This window comes from Corvus kubaryi, unplaced genomic scaffold (assembly GCF_017639235.1).
Source record: "Corvus kubaryi isolate FWS band 111438036 unplaced genomic scaffold, C.kubaryi_AGA036_p1.0 37322, whole genome shotgun sequence".
Classification (NCBI taxonomy): Eukaryota; Metazoa; Chordata; class Aves; order Passeriformes; family Corvidae; genus Corvus; species Corvus kubaryi.
Genome location: NW_024581101.1, coordinates 3,278,846 through 3,295,405, shown reverse-complemented (window position 1 = coordinate 3,295,405; position 16,560 = coordinate 3,278,846). Strand labels below are relative to the sequence as shown.

The window sequence follows — 16,560 nt, the reverse complement described above, 5'->3', positions numbered from 1 at the left end:
GTTTGATTTGTCACAGTTGCTGAGATTTGTTAAACAAAATCATTCATGGGATAAACTCTGAGCACTCTCTGATTTGATAATTTGACATGACTGTTGATCTTGTTTCATGCATTGTCTTCTTAGATTTGTCAGGCTGGAAAAATAGGAAAAAAGCCCGAGACAGCTTAAGAATTGACAAATGAACCAATCTGTGCCCTCTTTACATGTGCATGTACTTCATGCACTTAATGGGATTTTTTAAAAGTTATTTTTAATGTTTTTAACTTTTCTCTGTCAAACAAATGCACAATTATGCCTCTGCACACAGAAGTCTGGTTTGGTGTGGGGTTTTTTTGGTTGTTTTTTGTTTTCCCCAGTGGGTAATAGACAAAAGAAATTCCCTGCTTTTGTAGCAAATAAATTACCCTTCAGGTAACAGCACTTTACTGTACAAATATAGTCGTGTATCACAGAGAATAAATGCACACAATGACTGATAGGCTGCTCTTTGATAGAGAACCAATAAGAAACACTAAGGAAATCTACCAAAATAGTTACATAAACTCGCTCAACTGGAACTTCTCTTTCCTCACTTATTCAAACTTTTACTCCAGCTTTCACCAAACGATTGGCCCAAAAGAAAGCTCTGGAGAAAGAAAACATTCTTTACAAACAAGAGAACTGATCTTAGCATAGCCTGAATTATGGGTGGGGTTTAGGGGTGAATTTTTAAAGAAATGGGATGATTTACTTGTGAAATTACGTAATTCTGCTTCCACATAGTTTTTAAAAAATCAGCTCAAATAGGCCATATAATGCTGTTAAATGTCTGGCTATTTCATTATGATAAAATTTCTTGTTTTTATTACTTATTTCTATCACTAAATCTTCCGATTTGGCAGAGCTAACTCAGTATCTCCAGCGTAACATCACAACATGGACTGTGACACTGCCTTCATCTCAGAGAGGTGCAGGGCTGGAATCACTAAATGTCATCTATGAAATGCAGCTGAACTGCTTGGCTCCCAGAAGAACTCTATCAATTCACACTGGCACTATTTACAGCAGAATTTGATTAAGTTAATTTCGTAATTGGAACTGGCGCTGAAAGCCAGTGCAGATCCTGCCTCCTGCACGAGGGATGAACTCCCCCCAGTGCTGATTTGGATGGGGTTGGATAATCACAGTTGTGCACTGCAAACTGCATCAGCCAGTGGGGCTCCAATTGAATGAGGGGGGAAATGGTCCAGAGTAAATCATTCAGAAATTGTAGAAAGGAGGAGCCAGGTGACTTGCCCAGAAAAGGAGGTTTGGAGTATTCCAGCTCAGTCCCAGGAATTCCTGGTGCAGTATTTTCCCCTGACAGGGCATGCAGCTCCACTATCACCCTGTTCACTCCCATGAACATTGTGGTTTCACCCAGTCCTTGGGGCCTGCAGCTAATTCTGATCAGAAAATTGTTTTACTTGTGCTGCACTTAGGAGCTTTTATGTGAGAACAATAAATTAGAGGGCTGACGTGGCCTCAGGCACGAATTTGAAACAAGTTTATGGGAACATGAAGGAAGAAGGGAAAATGTGCTCTTTATGTTTATTTACAACACCATTGGGAACCTCCATTTCAGAGATTTCTGTTTGAAAAGCACCTTTCATGTTCTTCAGAATTATCTCCTGGATTTTCATCAGATAAGGGGCTGAGAGTAAGAGCTCTGTAACAATTTACTCAGCTCTATTTGATAAAGACATGCTAAATTAGGCCAGACAGATCTGACAGTCTCCTGCTCTCTTGTCCAGTTTAAGGGGGAAAATGTCTAATAGGGGCTCAGGGCTGAAATTTTATTTGCCAAGAGCTTTTCTTAGGTGTTACTTTATATAAAGTGAAGTCAAAGTGCACTGAAACTGTAAAAGATGTGTTAATCCTGGCTCACCATCTGATTTGGCCAAGACCTGTCAAGGACACCAACATGCCCAAAATTAAAGGAAAAAACTGAATTAACTTTAGTAATAAACAGCATGATTTAGGGAAAGTCTTGAGTAACTCACTTGGTTCTACTCCACACATAAAAGTAGGTAGGAGACACCATAAAATTTGCTTATAATCAATAGAGATTTAATTCAGAATACTTCAATTTTCAAACAGTTCTATTTTAAGAGAAATATTGTGCTATAATCTTTCATGTCTTGAAAAATACAGGAGTGACCCCTGTACAAATCAATCATCATTCTGTTTCAGCAACAACTATTCGTTATATTTTTTGAACGAACGCAGAAGATTTATGGGAGTTATTAAAATTGCAAAGTTAACCCAACTATTCAAATCAAATGTGATCAAATTATTCAGCCTAAAATAGAAACTTAAAAAAAATTTAATATTTGGAGTCCATGATGAGATTGTTAATGCACTGCACTGCAGACTTCAATGGTATATAAGTTTTAAATAAAGTAGATATTGTAAAACAACTGAATATTAAATTCAATGCTAATTAAAGCCATAAACAGGTTATGTGTGGTGTGGTAGGAGATGAAGCACTTCTGGGAAATAAGGCCTTTAACAAGCTTGGAGTACCAAGCTAGAGATGAGCTCATCAAGTTCATTATTAATTCATTTCTAAGAACACGGCTCTGCTCGTGTAAGACCTGACAAAACAGCACAAGCATGAATTTTGCAAACCCAAGTAACACAGCAGGCAAAACTCAGCCACAGCTGAGTGCCTCGGTCTGCTGCAGAATAATCCATCCCTACCCACTGGGGTCCAGCTCTTCCTTCAGCAATGCAGGGTTAAAGGCACATTAAAATATTCTGGAGTGGAAAAAAATTAATAAACGGTGAATCTGAGGTAAGGAACTCTAAAAAGAGCTGTTAAAACAAAAGCTGCTGGGGTAGGCAGTTGGAGAAAGGATAAAATTCCCCTCACAGTGAATGAAGAATGTTCCTTTCCATGCTAGGACTCCTTTGTTTTCAGCACAAGGGATCCCCCTTCCATCAGCAGGGAAAATCCAGTTAAATTCTGTGCTGAAAACAGGAGTGGGAGATAACCCTATAAAGCACTTGCCCACATTACAGGGCTTTCCTCACATTACAGGGTTAGCAATTCGACGGGAAGAGAGAGATTTGTAAAATCAGTATTTTAAACACATTTTTCATCTATGAGCCTTGCTTCATCCTTTCAAATTTCATACAGGATCTCTGGGAGAAGGAATTCCAGGAAGCCTGTAAAAGCTGCAGGGATGCCCAGGGATTTTACAGCAGCAGTAGAGTTATCCATCATTTGGGTGGGGAGTGAATTCCAATTGCTCTACAGGGACAGCATTGCTGAAGGGAAAATACTGCCCAGAATACTTCAAGTAGAGATTTACTCTTTACCTTCTTCCATGGGAAGCAGACCCAAAAAATCAGGAAAAAGTCTCTTGTAAATTCCAAAGTAAGTGACGCGAAGGATGGTATGGTATGAAAAGACGTGCTGGCACCTTCCCAGCTGTTCCTCTGCTCAGAGGCCTCATTGCCATACAGGCAGCTTCCTGGGCTCCCCATGGAAAAATCAATGGATGTTGTAAAAGCAGCTCATCGAATGTATGTCAAGACTTCCTGGTTTTCCTTGAGTCAGAACATTTTATGTATAATTTATAGATATGATCAATGGCACTTCAACAAACGAGAGCTACCCCAGCAGCTGAAATCAAGGGAGACCAGGCAGAGTTAAACCAGCAAAACATCCTCACTTCAGTTATGTCCAATAAAACCTGAGCCACACTACAGAACTGAGCAATGGAACATTAAAAACCTTGAAAAAAAATTTTCAGCAAACTTATACCCTAAAAATATCCCACTCCTGATAACTGAAGCTCATTGTCCTCATTAGTGTGTGATAAACAGGCCTGAACGGTTTCACTCCAGCCAGGCTTTGACACCAAAAATTTCCTGAAGGGCTGGGTAAGCCACAGAACATAAACATTCAATATAACAACAATTTTTAGGCCTTAATATTCCAAAGAAAAAAACCCAGATGTAACCATCTTTCCAAGCTGGCAAGCAGTAAGAATGACTGTAAGGAAAAACATCTCAAAGTTTTAGTTATCTGTGCCAGGAAAGATTTAAGACTTCCCAGTGACCTTGTCCCAGGTGTCCTTGTGCTTTCCACCTCAGCTAGGAATAAACAAATTTCTGATATAACTGGAAGAGGGAGGACATCTGACTCTGCCTTTTGGGATCTAAGGCCCCATACCACTTTCACCCAACCTCTGCCTTCACCAAGGAATCACAAAGGAGAAGCATGGAATAATTTGGGTTAGAGGAGCTCCCAGGAGGTGTCTGTTCCCACACCCTCCCACGGCAGGGCCAGCTTTAATGTTGGATCAGGTTGTCCAGGGCCTTGTCCAGTCAGAAGTTTGGAATGTCCTCCCAGCACATCCAAGGACATTTAAAAGCTCACTGCAACACCAAAAATGGGACTTTGCTTGCCTCTGCTCCTTGTTGAGACAGTGATGTGGTGAATAAAATGAATTACTGCTGATTCTCGGTGGTGTTGGGTTTTTCTCGGGATTGGAAGGGAATATATACACACACACATATGTCCCACCATCCCTACGAGCTTTGGTATGGGTACACTGTTTTATATACCAGAAACATGGATCCCACTAAGACTTCCAGGCTTTACCAACAACATGTCACAAGGGTGATAAACCTTAAGGCCATTAACAAAAGAAAAAGTACTAATTAACACTGATGAGACCAACACAAGTAACTTTCCTTTGCAGGACTGTGTCATGGCAGGAAATGTCAGCAAAGTGATCACAGAACGTAATGCATTAACTAAAATTAATGGAAGACTAATTCCTGAGAACACCATGAGCCAGCACTTCATCAGGCTCCAGGAGAATATTCCCGTGTGAGATGAAATATTGAAGCACCAGGATAAAGAACATCCCACAACAAAGAGGACACATAACTCACCTGTTCATCTCTTCAAGGCAGTCGGTTGCGAAGTAGAAGCTCTTTATTTTGGGGTGACATGCTTTGAAGGCACTATAAAAAGAGCACAAAGGATAAAACCCACCTTTTCTTTCAAGCAATTTGTCTACAAATACACCAGACTGTCCTGCTCTATGATCTTCAGCATGTTACAGGTTTCATAGGCGTTTGTAATCTTCAGTCTGAATTTTGCTGCCTAAACTTATAGATGGATTCCTCCTGATCTGATTTCATCCACATTTGTGAGCCTCATACTTTGCAAAAATTTAAAAACCCCTTGAATTATTTAAAAATACAAATCCTTTTGGTAACCACTCATGTTCTACATCTAAAAAATTCTTGGGTGAATTTGAAAGTCTTGCTGAGAACATTCAAGTACATCTTAGTTGTATTCCAAAGATCAGCTAAAGTGATAAGTGCTTGATTCCCCCCCCCCCCCTTCTGATATATTTAGATGACTGTTCTGTGTTTTACAAAGAGAAATACAGAGTGCTGCCAAGTTGAGCTAGAATCACTGGAATAATGGATAATAATCAGATGGCATGGGTGATTATAGTTCACAGATAATGGTTTTTATTAATGCTTTCATGTGGTCTAATCCCTGAGTTCTCCCTTGGCTGGGCAGTTGAAAACTGCTAAGAACAATAATTACAATTTTTACGAATTTTTTGTGTGGGTATAATGAAAAGGAGTTTTGCTATCCAGGAAACCAAGAAGGTCCCAGCATTAAAGACTATTAATTTGATTAGCGGGCAAATGTTAAAAAAATGCCACACTATCATTCCTAACATTTAGGTTAAAATACTGACATTTGTATGGTAATTACCAGAGGTAAGAACTAGATTAGGAATCATTACACATGGAATTATGAAGAACCTGTGATGCAACGTTTCCACTATTAATAGCTTAAATGCAAATGAGTGTTTTATTAATTACTATGACTTACTGCAGTTTTCAAAGACAAGATGAAAGCTGAAGAAGCGTCACCTGGGCACGTGATTTTTTTATAAATATAATTAATACAAATGCATCCAGCAACAGCTTTCCTAACAAAAGTCCTACAGCAGAGTTGTATTTTCGTGCAGTTTCCTTTTCCATGAGATTAGGGATATGAGGGTAAGGTTATCTTTGCACAGAGGGTTATCGTTAAATAATAAATTCCATAAAAGGAGACTGTCAAGGTATGTAAGTGTTCTTTTGGCATCTGGTCAGTGATAATTTCCACTGCAGAGCCTCACTGCCCTGGCTGCTGGAACTTCGCAAATAAAAGCAGTGAGTGACTGTGAAATCCCACCCAGGGATTCGTGGTGCCCACTAGATGGCACAAGCTTGTTAATTATCTCTCTTTTGATCATTATATAAATGCAGTTTTAGGTATGCTCTGATCAAATTTATGCTTTCTTTTAACTGATTAGTATGATACGATTTTAGTGTCACAAATTCTTATCGTTCTTAGTCTTCTGCTTTTAAAGTGGAACTTTTTAAACCCCATATGCCAGCTGAGTACCAGCAATTCCAGCTGATCTTGTGGAAAGAGCTGATGCCTGCCTGAGGGTAAGAAAGGTGAAATAGATTTGTGTTTGTCTTTAGACACGTGCGTTAGAGCAGTATATGACATCTTTAATTACACAGGGATTAAGCAAATACTGTACCTGCAACAGAAATTCCTTACAGTACTACATTTTTAATGCTCAAAATAGAAAATCACGATTCAACAAACACTCCTGCATAGTTACACTGTTGGTCTGAACTCTCTGCAACATCTGCACCTTCTCCTGCTCCTCTTGCCCAACCATCTCCCAGTGGGATTGGCTCGGATTGGAGAGGATTATGTGGTGGATCTAAAGATCCTAATCCTCTTGGCTAATCCTGAGAGAATATCACATGGTGGAGTTTCTGCTTGTAAATAGGATTATTTTCCTAGACGGGAAATTTAAATACAAACAGGCATTCAAATGCCAATATTGGGGTTTCAAGTCAATGTTAATGGGTTCAAGTTAGTGTGATGAACACAGTTAATTTGGCTCCACTGTGCTCTTGTAGTGTGATAAAATCTATGATTAGTGGATCCTCTTCTAGGGGAAGGTGTCCCTACCCATGGCAGGGGGTGGAATGGGATGATCTTGAAGGTCCCTTCCAACCCAAACCAGGCTGGGATCCTATGATTAGTAGAATATTACATTCTCACAGGAACCCTGCCTCAGTTAAAGCACAGAGAGGTGAGATCAGGGCTATGCAACAGGTCAGGCACTGTCTGCAGGGCTCCTGGCTCAACTGTTACAGAACTTGTGAAAGTGTCATAAAATGCAGAAAGAGCAAGGATTTTGTCAGGGGTAAATCAGTAAAATGCTGCAGGTCTGGCTGCTTTTGCAAAGGAGTTCCCACATGCCAAGTCCCTGCAAACAGCTCTAATTGGTTACTATATGAATGTTCCTTAAGGTCTTTCTGCCTGATATTGTGATAATTTCCTGAGGTAGTGAATATTAAAGCTGCAATAATGTATTGCACTGTTACATATCTGCAGACTGCAGAAAACAGGTCTTTATTGGTATGAAGTGGAGATCCCAGTTCTGTGCAAACTTGTGATTTAAATGTATTGCAGTTCTGTGTCAGGGCTTCAAAACATGACAATAAATCCATCTTCATCTCCCAGCAGTGTCACTAAGATTATTATTAGGGAAGTGTTTAGATACATTCCTAGCATTAGGAACTGGAGTCTCCAGGGAAGCAATTTGAGATGTATAAATAGGAATAATTCAGAAGAATGATATCTATATATTTACATTTGGCTTGGTTTGGAGGGCCCCAGACTGGCTGCAATAATCAAGATGTGGTGTAGTGAGTGCCAGTTAAAGGGATAATCCCTTCATCCATTGGCTGCACTCCAGTTAACACAGCCCAGGAAGTTTCTTCCCTGTGGGGGCCCACTGGTGGCTCAAGGGGGCTTTGCTGTCTGCAAAGACTGTCAAGATCTTTTCAGAAGTAATAAAATTACTGAAACTGCAGGAACATTTAAGCTATACCTTCATGTCTGCCTGTACTACATCAATGACATTTGTGTAGAGCTCTGACTGCACACTTTCAATATGAAGTGCCAACACTGTGGCATATCCTTGATAAATTTAAGACCCAAATTTGCATTAACTAGGCAATGAAAATTTTCACTAGGTGGAAATTGTTGAAGGTTCAGGCAAAGCACCCATTGATAAGGATTAATTATACCTGTAGCTCAATTAATTTTTATAGTTGGGGATCAGCATCACCGTGGGGCCCTATGATTATCAGTATCTTTGAAAATAACATGATATTCATGTCATGCCACAGCATACAAAGTCAAATAACTGTAATTTCTCATACTGTATGATCACTTTTAATCAGGAGGATGCAGGTGTTGCCTAAAAGCAGCGGAAAGTTTTTCAGCACCAATGCAAAAAGCCTCCTTTCACAGGGACGAGGTCATTGCACGTCCATCTATAGCCCAGAGGGCTGAACCAGTCTGAGATAATGCCATGGTTCCTGTGATGATCAGGGTACCTTCATTAAATGCATTACTGAGGCAAATCATCAAACCATACCGAATAATGCATTCAATTATATATATTCTTGGGAACTCTTTCTTAAGGCTATTCCATCACTGTGTGCCATGGACATCAGGAACAGCCAGGCTGGGGAGCAGAACTCCCCATCCAACAGAACAGTGGGAGAGAGAAATCCATTAATTATCCCAGGAAGGGTTCAAATCCTTTAGTTTCAAAAGGGTTTGAACATTTCACATCAATAGCTCTGAAAAGAACAGAGATCTGAGAGGGAATCCAAACTGGGTTCCTGTCTTGGGGTGACCTTGTGATGTGTATCCCCTATCGCTGCCCCACGCCCAGAAAATAACTTTGTGCCTTTCTGTGCCTTTAAACTGAGCCTGAGAGGGGGGAGAGACAAAAGCGAGGGAACTTTCTAGGCAGTTTGTTTCCTTGTTTTCAAGGACACAGAGATAGCGAGGGCTCTGTGCTCAGCTGCGGCAGCAGAGCGAGAGTGGGGAAAGCACCCTGCTTGCTTTCAGCCAGGTTTTCAGCTCCTTTTTCTTTCTCCAGAGAGAGACAGAGAGTTGAACTTTTGTTTTCCTGGGACTTTGTTTTTTCCTTTTTTTTTTTTCTCTGCTGGACAGTTTCATCAGAATACATTGGGAGGACTTTCCACCGAGGCCTTGGCCCTGGAGGTGGGCCCACCACCCCTTCCCAGCTCCAAGGAGGGGGAGAGAGAGATCTAGGGAAGGCCTCTGAAATTTTCCCAGGTTTCTCTCAGCAGAGAGGGAGGTTTTATTATTTAGCATCATCATCCTCTTCCTGTGTGTTTGTTAAATAAATAGTTTTTATCTCTTTCACTTTCCTTCGAGGAAGACTTATTTTTTCCCAAACCTGGTGGGGGAGGTGTGGTTGTAACCTGCCTTCTCTCAGAGGATATACCTCTAAATTTGGCCAAACCAGAACAGTTCCAAAATATTCTTTCTTCCTTAGCTCTCCAAAATGGAGAGCTGAAGGAAATCTGACACTGTGATTTGGGCTTTTCTGTGGAATCAGGCAATGGAGTGATACTCACTCCTGTCCTCGTAGGATGATCCAGAAGAGGACAGGGGAGTCCTTTCCAGATGTGCTCACAGTGGCTGTGGGTTGGAGCTGGCTGGACACAGGCAGGGCCCGCATTCCCACATGCTGGATATACTGAATTTCACTGCACACACTTTCAGGTGAAATAGTGGCCAGTGAAAGGTGCAGTTTTTGTGATGGGGGAAATATATAAACAGTAGTCCATGAGGGAAGAAATCAAATGGAAATTCAGCTCAGGAAAAAAGGGAATATACTATTAACGTCTTCATTATACTTTTACCTCTGGACCTGCCTCTTCTTGAAAGGATTCCAAGCCTGAAGGTTCTCAGCTTTCAGTCGTGTGCAAACTTTTAGTTAATCGGACTTTTCCCTGTGCATATACCCTACAGAAATCCTTCTCTAAGCTGAGTTCTGAGGGATTGTGTTCTCATGCTTTGAGGAAAGCTCTGGAAGCTATTTCTAGCTGTGCACAATGACCTTCTGTTTGATCTTGGTTAATTCACTGAAATCTGTTAAGTGCTTTATATTCTAACAAAAGGGTGTTATTTTTCCTGTATTTTGTTCAATATCATTATTAATATCCACTCATCGCTCTCAGGTATTTATAGTGCTCAGCTCATGTTTAATTTCTATAGTGATACCCTCAGCTGAAAGGAGAAATAGAAGTATAAATTGCACTGTCTTGTACTTCTCTGACACAGTAATAATATCCCCAGACAAGAACAGGCAACTGAAGAGGTTTGATTTTCTGATGAGCAGTCTCTATTGTAATTCATATCTTCAATATTTCTGTTGTACATGTGCTCATAGTTGTAAGGCTTGCTTCCTCAGACCAAAACTGCATTCAGTCATTGGAAAAGCACAGGAAAAATCCAGGATGCTTAGTTAAAAGTAGGAGAGCATACAGAAGACAAATGCAAATAATTCAGGAGATACCAGCAAAGTGCTACTCTCAAAGCATTGGAATTGCTCTGTTAAACCTGTTGATTGCAATTGCAACACTGGTTGGAAGCAGTTTCCAAAGAGTGTCTGTTATTAAATATTCCTTAATTGTGGAAAGCTTACAATATGCTTTTTAGTGTAGCAGAATGTAGAAGTAGCAATATGCACATTATGTAGTGTTCATTTTGCATATGGAACCTAAATATTTTAGCAGTTGAGAGCAACACAATACTGGGCATGTAAAGCTTCCTCCATAAAAGAGAAAATTAAGATTATATTCACCATCCCCTGCTATCATATTTGTTATGATATTTCCTATGGGAAAATATGGCCCTACTGAACCTGAGAAAATTTTATCTCTTTACTAAAGTATTCATTGCTTTTTGATTTACTTATTTAACTGAAGCTGTAACTGGACTATCTGGCAAGATGACTAAAGAGTTATTATATTCATTTTAATCCAGTAAATGGAATTTACATTACATTGTATCTTTTACAGTAAAGAGAAAAAGCTTAAGTGGATCTATGATAATATATTTACAGATTTCAAGGTTTTTCTCAGTAACTTCCTTCTCTGGACTTTACAAGTGTTCAGTACTATGTATAGCAAACTTCCAAGAACAATCCTTTATAAGAATAATTGCATCATCACTTACTGTTTTCGTCTGCATTCAATTGCTCTGTCTATCCTGAACTCGGGTAAACTAATGAATCCTTCTGCTTTTTCATCCTATTGAATGAGGGGAAAAAAAAGTGATGTTGAAAAAGAACATAGAATTAAGGAAGAGAGAAATGAGCAACAGCTGTTTGGGTTTTGTACAAAGAACATAGACCAGTCAAAGGAAATACTGGATGTATTTTGCACATACTGTTTTTACTATGAAATATTCAATTCATCGCACAATGTCAGTAACCTTTCTGAGGTAACTAAACTGGTAATTTCTCAAAGGAGGCACAGCCATCCTAATCTTCCTTTGCTGAAGATCACAGAAAACCTTCCAGCCCCAAACACAGCACCTGAACAGAGGAGAGGTCTCAGGTTCTTCATCATAAATCTACATTTTACAGCTGTTTGGTGGATGTCTCTCTTTAAAGCCACAGCTGTCAGACCACGTGCCCTGCTGACAGCCCCTGAGGAGATTCCTTGGCGAGGTCACCTCTGATTAAATGGAGAGGTAATAACCAGGAAATGTATCCTGTCACTTTTTGCTTCTTTTGAAGCAATTCAGCAGGAAAAGCAGGGAGACATATAAATACCAGTCAGGTTTTTGAAAGGTATTAGCAAGAGCACAGTGAATTATGGCTTGGTTGTGAGCCTGAGAGTCAGGGGGACACACCCAGAGCCCCCCACCTGGCACGGGCAACGTCAAACAGCACAAAACCTCTGGGCCATGATCACCCACAGCCTCAACAGCCCTGGCTTGGGCTACAGAAAACACAAAAACTGAGGAGAGTTATTCCACTAAGCTCATCCTCTGGAAGAAAATGGGAGACATGGAGTAAAAGATCAGTAACCAAAGCAGGCTGCAGAGTTCAGCTCAAGCACTGGGGCTGCTGCACACAAACGGAAGAGCAGCACTGAACCACTTTGGGCTTCTCCCCTCTGTTATTTTCCCCACATTTATGCAGATTGCACCAGCATAGGCCCAGTGGTTTTCAGGAAAATTACACCAAGAACAGCATTTTACACATGAAAAACTGCAAACTCCAGACTAATTCTGCAAAAAGCAAGAGGAACATCGATATGAAAATAACTTTTAGATAAAGAGATTTACAAATTCAGATTTTCACATCTGCTGCACATAACGCTTAACTAACACAAATGGTTACACTTTACACATCCCCCCCCAAGTCAAACTGGGGAGAGCTGAGTGTTAGTCCAAATAAATCTGTGGAAAAGGATTAACTACATACATATTCACTTCTTAAAGACTACCATGAACATCTGCTGTTTTATTAGGCTTGAACATGGACTTGGAGACTTTAAAAAATAATTTCAATTGAAATATTTCCAGCCAGAGTGCCCCAGACTTGGCAATTAAAGTGGCAGTTCATCCGACCACACAGTAGAAAGACTTCACTAGTAAAACGAATTGTAAAGCTTAAGGTTTCATTTTTGTCTTCTCCAAGCATGGTGTGTACTTACATTCTGGTTTGTGTACCAGTACAAGGAGGAATCCTTCAGAATGAACCAGTACTTTTTCCATTTCTGGGTGAAATATCCCTTGGCATCCTTTTTCTTCCAGAGCCAGCCTTCGCAGTCCCCGTGGCCCAGGTCCTTGCAGGAAATGCGCCTCCTGCTCACGCTGGAGAGGGAACTCCCTGGGAAAACCACGGGGGTGACACAGACATCCAGTGAGAGGGGGGAAACTGCTCCATTTAAACACACCACTGATTTTTAATTCAAAACCCTCCAAGCCAAATCCTCTCCAGATTCGGAACGAACAATTTCCAAACTCAACAGTGCCCTGCAATTTTGGTTTCAGCGTGAGCACAAAATGAAAAGGGTCTGGTTTATGCAATGCTTTATTTAATCTCTAGAGGGTTCATTCCTCTTAGGGCTGCATTTTTTTCTGATTAAAATCAGCAGCATCATTCCAAAGCAAAAATGTATTTATTTAGCCTCAGTCAGGAACTCAGAATATGACACAATCTGTGCACAGATGAAAACACTACATTTTTCCATATATCTTCCTTTTAGCAGCAGAAACCCTGTCAAATTATGGGAATTTTTAAACCAAATTTTTATAAGCAATAAAAAAGAAAGACTGTTCACTTCCATAACAATGCACATGCTTACATGATTTTTATCCTGAAGTGAACAACAATCTTTTAACTTTACAGCATCCTGTTAAAGGCACCAGGTATAGGGGTTTTTTTCTTGGTGTTATTTCAATGAATCCTAATTGAAAGGCTTAAAAATTTAGAGTGCCTTGTAAATATTAATAAAATCACGTTTTTAATAAATATGGTATCACATCTTTTCCTGAAAATAAACTCTGTGGGAAATTTCCTTAACGTATCAGACTTTTTTTTTTCTGTGAAAAATCAAGTTTATGATGCTACAGGAATTACATTTGTCCTAAAGCTGTGAAGCAGGGAAGAAATTTAGAGAACATAAAACACCAGCCTTTGCTCTGCGGTGTTCCACAAGCAAGTTCTCATCAATTTGCTCATAGATACTGCCTGCCTTCTTCCTAAGGAAGAGGAAATTTTACCACTCACCCAAGCAATATTATACCTATAACACATTTATTTTGGTATTTTAATTTGGTATTTTCCTTTGTTGTTTACCATCGAATTCAGAAATATTTGAATTCAGTTGAACTATTGATACAGATCACTTATTACCAGAGAAGGAGCCTCATTTTCTAGTTTCAAAACGTTAACTGAAAGAAGTTACCTTTTGACCATTTTCTGCTTTTTACCCTGAGGGAAGCGTAATGGAATGACTGTAAGGAAAAAAAATAAATCAATTATGAAACACCAGTGAAGGTAACAGCAATAACATGTAAGAGCTTTCATTCACTCCCATCTCCAGGGTTATCATAGCACCAGCTATCACAGGATCTCCCTTCTGTCATTTTTCTCTTACTACTGCCATCCACATCATAAAGAAAACAACTCTCTTCTAGATCTGCAAACTGAAATCCCGTTTTACAAAAATCTTAATTTAAATTGCAATGAAACCATGAAGGATCCTTTGCATGAATAGCTGTGCAGTAGCTTGAAAACTAAAGATATAAACTCCCGTGAATGAGCTAATAAAATGACAGGTATTTGAAGTTTGTTGTATCAATGAAATAATTATACAAATATGCATTCAAAAAGAAATATCCACCACAAACATTATATGCAAAATCCTGTGCTCAATGACATGTTGAAGTCACATTCTTCCTACCTTAGAAACAAGTTTTTTGGGTTGGTGGTTGACAGAATAAGTCTCAGGAGAAAAAAAAATGCTTTCTTTCTTTTGTGGCAGCACTAGAAAATTGCTACAGATTCTGAAAAAAAACCCCTAAAAGCATCTCTTTATTTAAACCTTAAAACAGGGATGGTACTCAAAAACTGGTAAGGATTTGCCTCCAATATATAAATGCTTAAGAACTCTAGAAAATAAACAGGTGATAATAAGACTCCAGCTCCAGAGAGACAAAGTTTTGTTTTAAATGAAAGTGGCAGAGGGAGGAGTGGGTTTGGACATGCACAGCCCTGTTTATAATCCTCTTGTGATTTAGGCACTTGATGTCGTGGAAGGTTTTGTGGGGACTGCAGGGATCAGCAGTCCCTGACTCCCGAGGGAGCTGGCTCGGAGAGCACCAGCTCTCTGTGCTCTCCTGACCTCAGCCTGTTCTCCCAGCCAGCCCCAGGACAGGAATGTCCCACACAAAAGTGGCAATTCCGGCAGGGATAGCTCAGGGAGTGTGTGTGCAGCGTGTCACTGACACAGCGCATCTCCCCCATTTAACATCATCTCTGCAAACGTGTCTCTTTGTTCTGAGCACGGGAGAAGACAAAGATTGATGCTCCTGTGCTGGAGGAAATGTAGCAAAATACAGAAATGAAACAGCAAAAGTCTGAGAGAAAGTCTCAAATGTGCACAGCAACACTGGGGGGTTTTGTTGATGTATTGCAAATCACAGCAGCAATATTGATCATCCCTGTTGTGTCAACTGGAGTTCTGTGGTGGCTGGGGCTGAAACAATCTGCTCAATGTTCCTCTTTCCAGAGAAATGCATTAGGGTAAAGCAGGTGTGCTCCTGAAAAAGACATCACCAAATTTTTCCCCAACTGAGGCTAGAGAAATGTAGTGAAGGAATAAAACCTTATCATGAAATGTGGTTAAGTTTAAAGAACTGCGTGACAAATGAAACATCTTGAGGAGATACTCACCAGAAACTGCTATGCATCATTTAATATAATAGTTTTAAAAATAACAAAAAAAACAAGCACGACAAATCAGGGAGAGCTGAAAATATCTTTCTGAAATAAAAAATATCTTTCTTCTAAAAAGCGAAGTTAATTATTCTTACTGTTCTGTTTATGCACACATAGAATGCATTCAAAACAAGGAAACCAGAAAGTGAAAGGTTTGCAGTACCTTGGGAATCAGTAGTTAGTTAGCAGTGCTAATGTAAAAATTCAAGCTCCATATTCTGAGAGATAAAAGAACCACTATAATATAATTAACTTGGTGGCAAACACTGTAAGAAAACAGTCAGAACTCACAACTCCAAATGACTCAGAGTTGCTATGGGAGACAGACAGATGATGGGAGGACTCACTGGGGCTGTCAGCACTTCAATTCTTATCTCAAAACCACAACACAAGGCCAGAGTGAGAGAATGCACACCCTGCCACCCCCACCCAAAAACCAGCACAGTGGAAATTAAAAAAATGTGCTAGAATTGAATGGATGCTACATGAAAGTAAATGAAGGAGATCTCAGTGTAACCAGTGGGTAGGAGAAGTGCTGTCACAGAAACACCAAATGGAAAGCAAAATGGGTTGCTTGTATCTCCACTGGCTCAAACCTCAGGAATTTTTAGGGTAAACTACTTAGAACTGAGTCATTACAGCCACAGAAAGGTTTGGGTTTGGAGAGACCTTAAAGCTCATCCCATTCCAGCACCTGCCTGGGGCAGGGACATCTTCCATAGACCAGCTTGCTCCAAGCCCTGTCCAACCTAATCAGTGTAAAAAGTGCTAAGTCAGAATGAAGAACGGACATTCTACAAATGAAGGTTCTGTTGTTTGTCCTTTGTATCAAATAATTGCAAAATGCTAAAGAATAGAACAACGTGCAGCTATTTCCATTGAAAATGGAGCGCCTCGAAGTTGGTACCACAAAAATATCTGAAAATCCTAATCCCCAATCTCCCTATCATTGTATTGGTACTATTTAAATATTCTAAGAGTTTTAAAACTTTTCTTTACCTTCAGGGTAAGCCTCCCTCCAGACGTGCCTTCCAGCCTAACGAGGTGTGTGATTCTCCTCCCCAAACGAGCACATACCTCAGAACACACACCACGGTTCCTAAACTTAACTAAAACTACTGCAGACACACTG

General features: G+C 40.0%; 1 protein-coding gene across 2 annotated transcripts in view; it reads right to left on the bottom strand.

Moving 5' to 3' along the window:
* The window catches only part of LOC121665262 (connector enhancer of kinase suppressor of ras 2-like), a 174,656-nt gene that overhangs the window by 16,696 nt on the left and 141,400 nt on the right, over window positions 1-16,560 (bottom strand). For both annotated transcript variants that reach the window (XM_042029265.1, XM_042029266.1), the window contains exons 17-20: window positions 13,894-13,942; window positions 12,637-12,812; window positions 11,147-11,220; window positions 4,930-5,001 (exon numbers count right to left, since the gene is read on the bottom strand). In XM_042029265.1, the coding sequence (XP_041885199.1) occupies window positions 4,930-5,001; window positions 11,147-11,220; window positions 12,637-12,812; window positions 13,894-13,942 (371 nt within the window). The remainder of the gene's footprint in view (window positions 1-4,929; window positions 5,002-11,146; window positions 11,221-12,636; window positions 12,813-13,893; window positions 13,943-16,560) is intronic.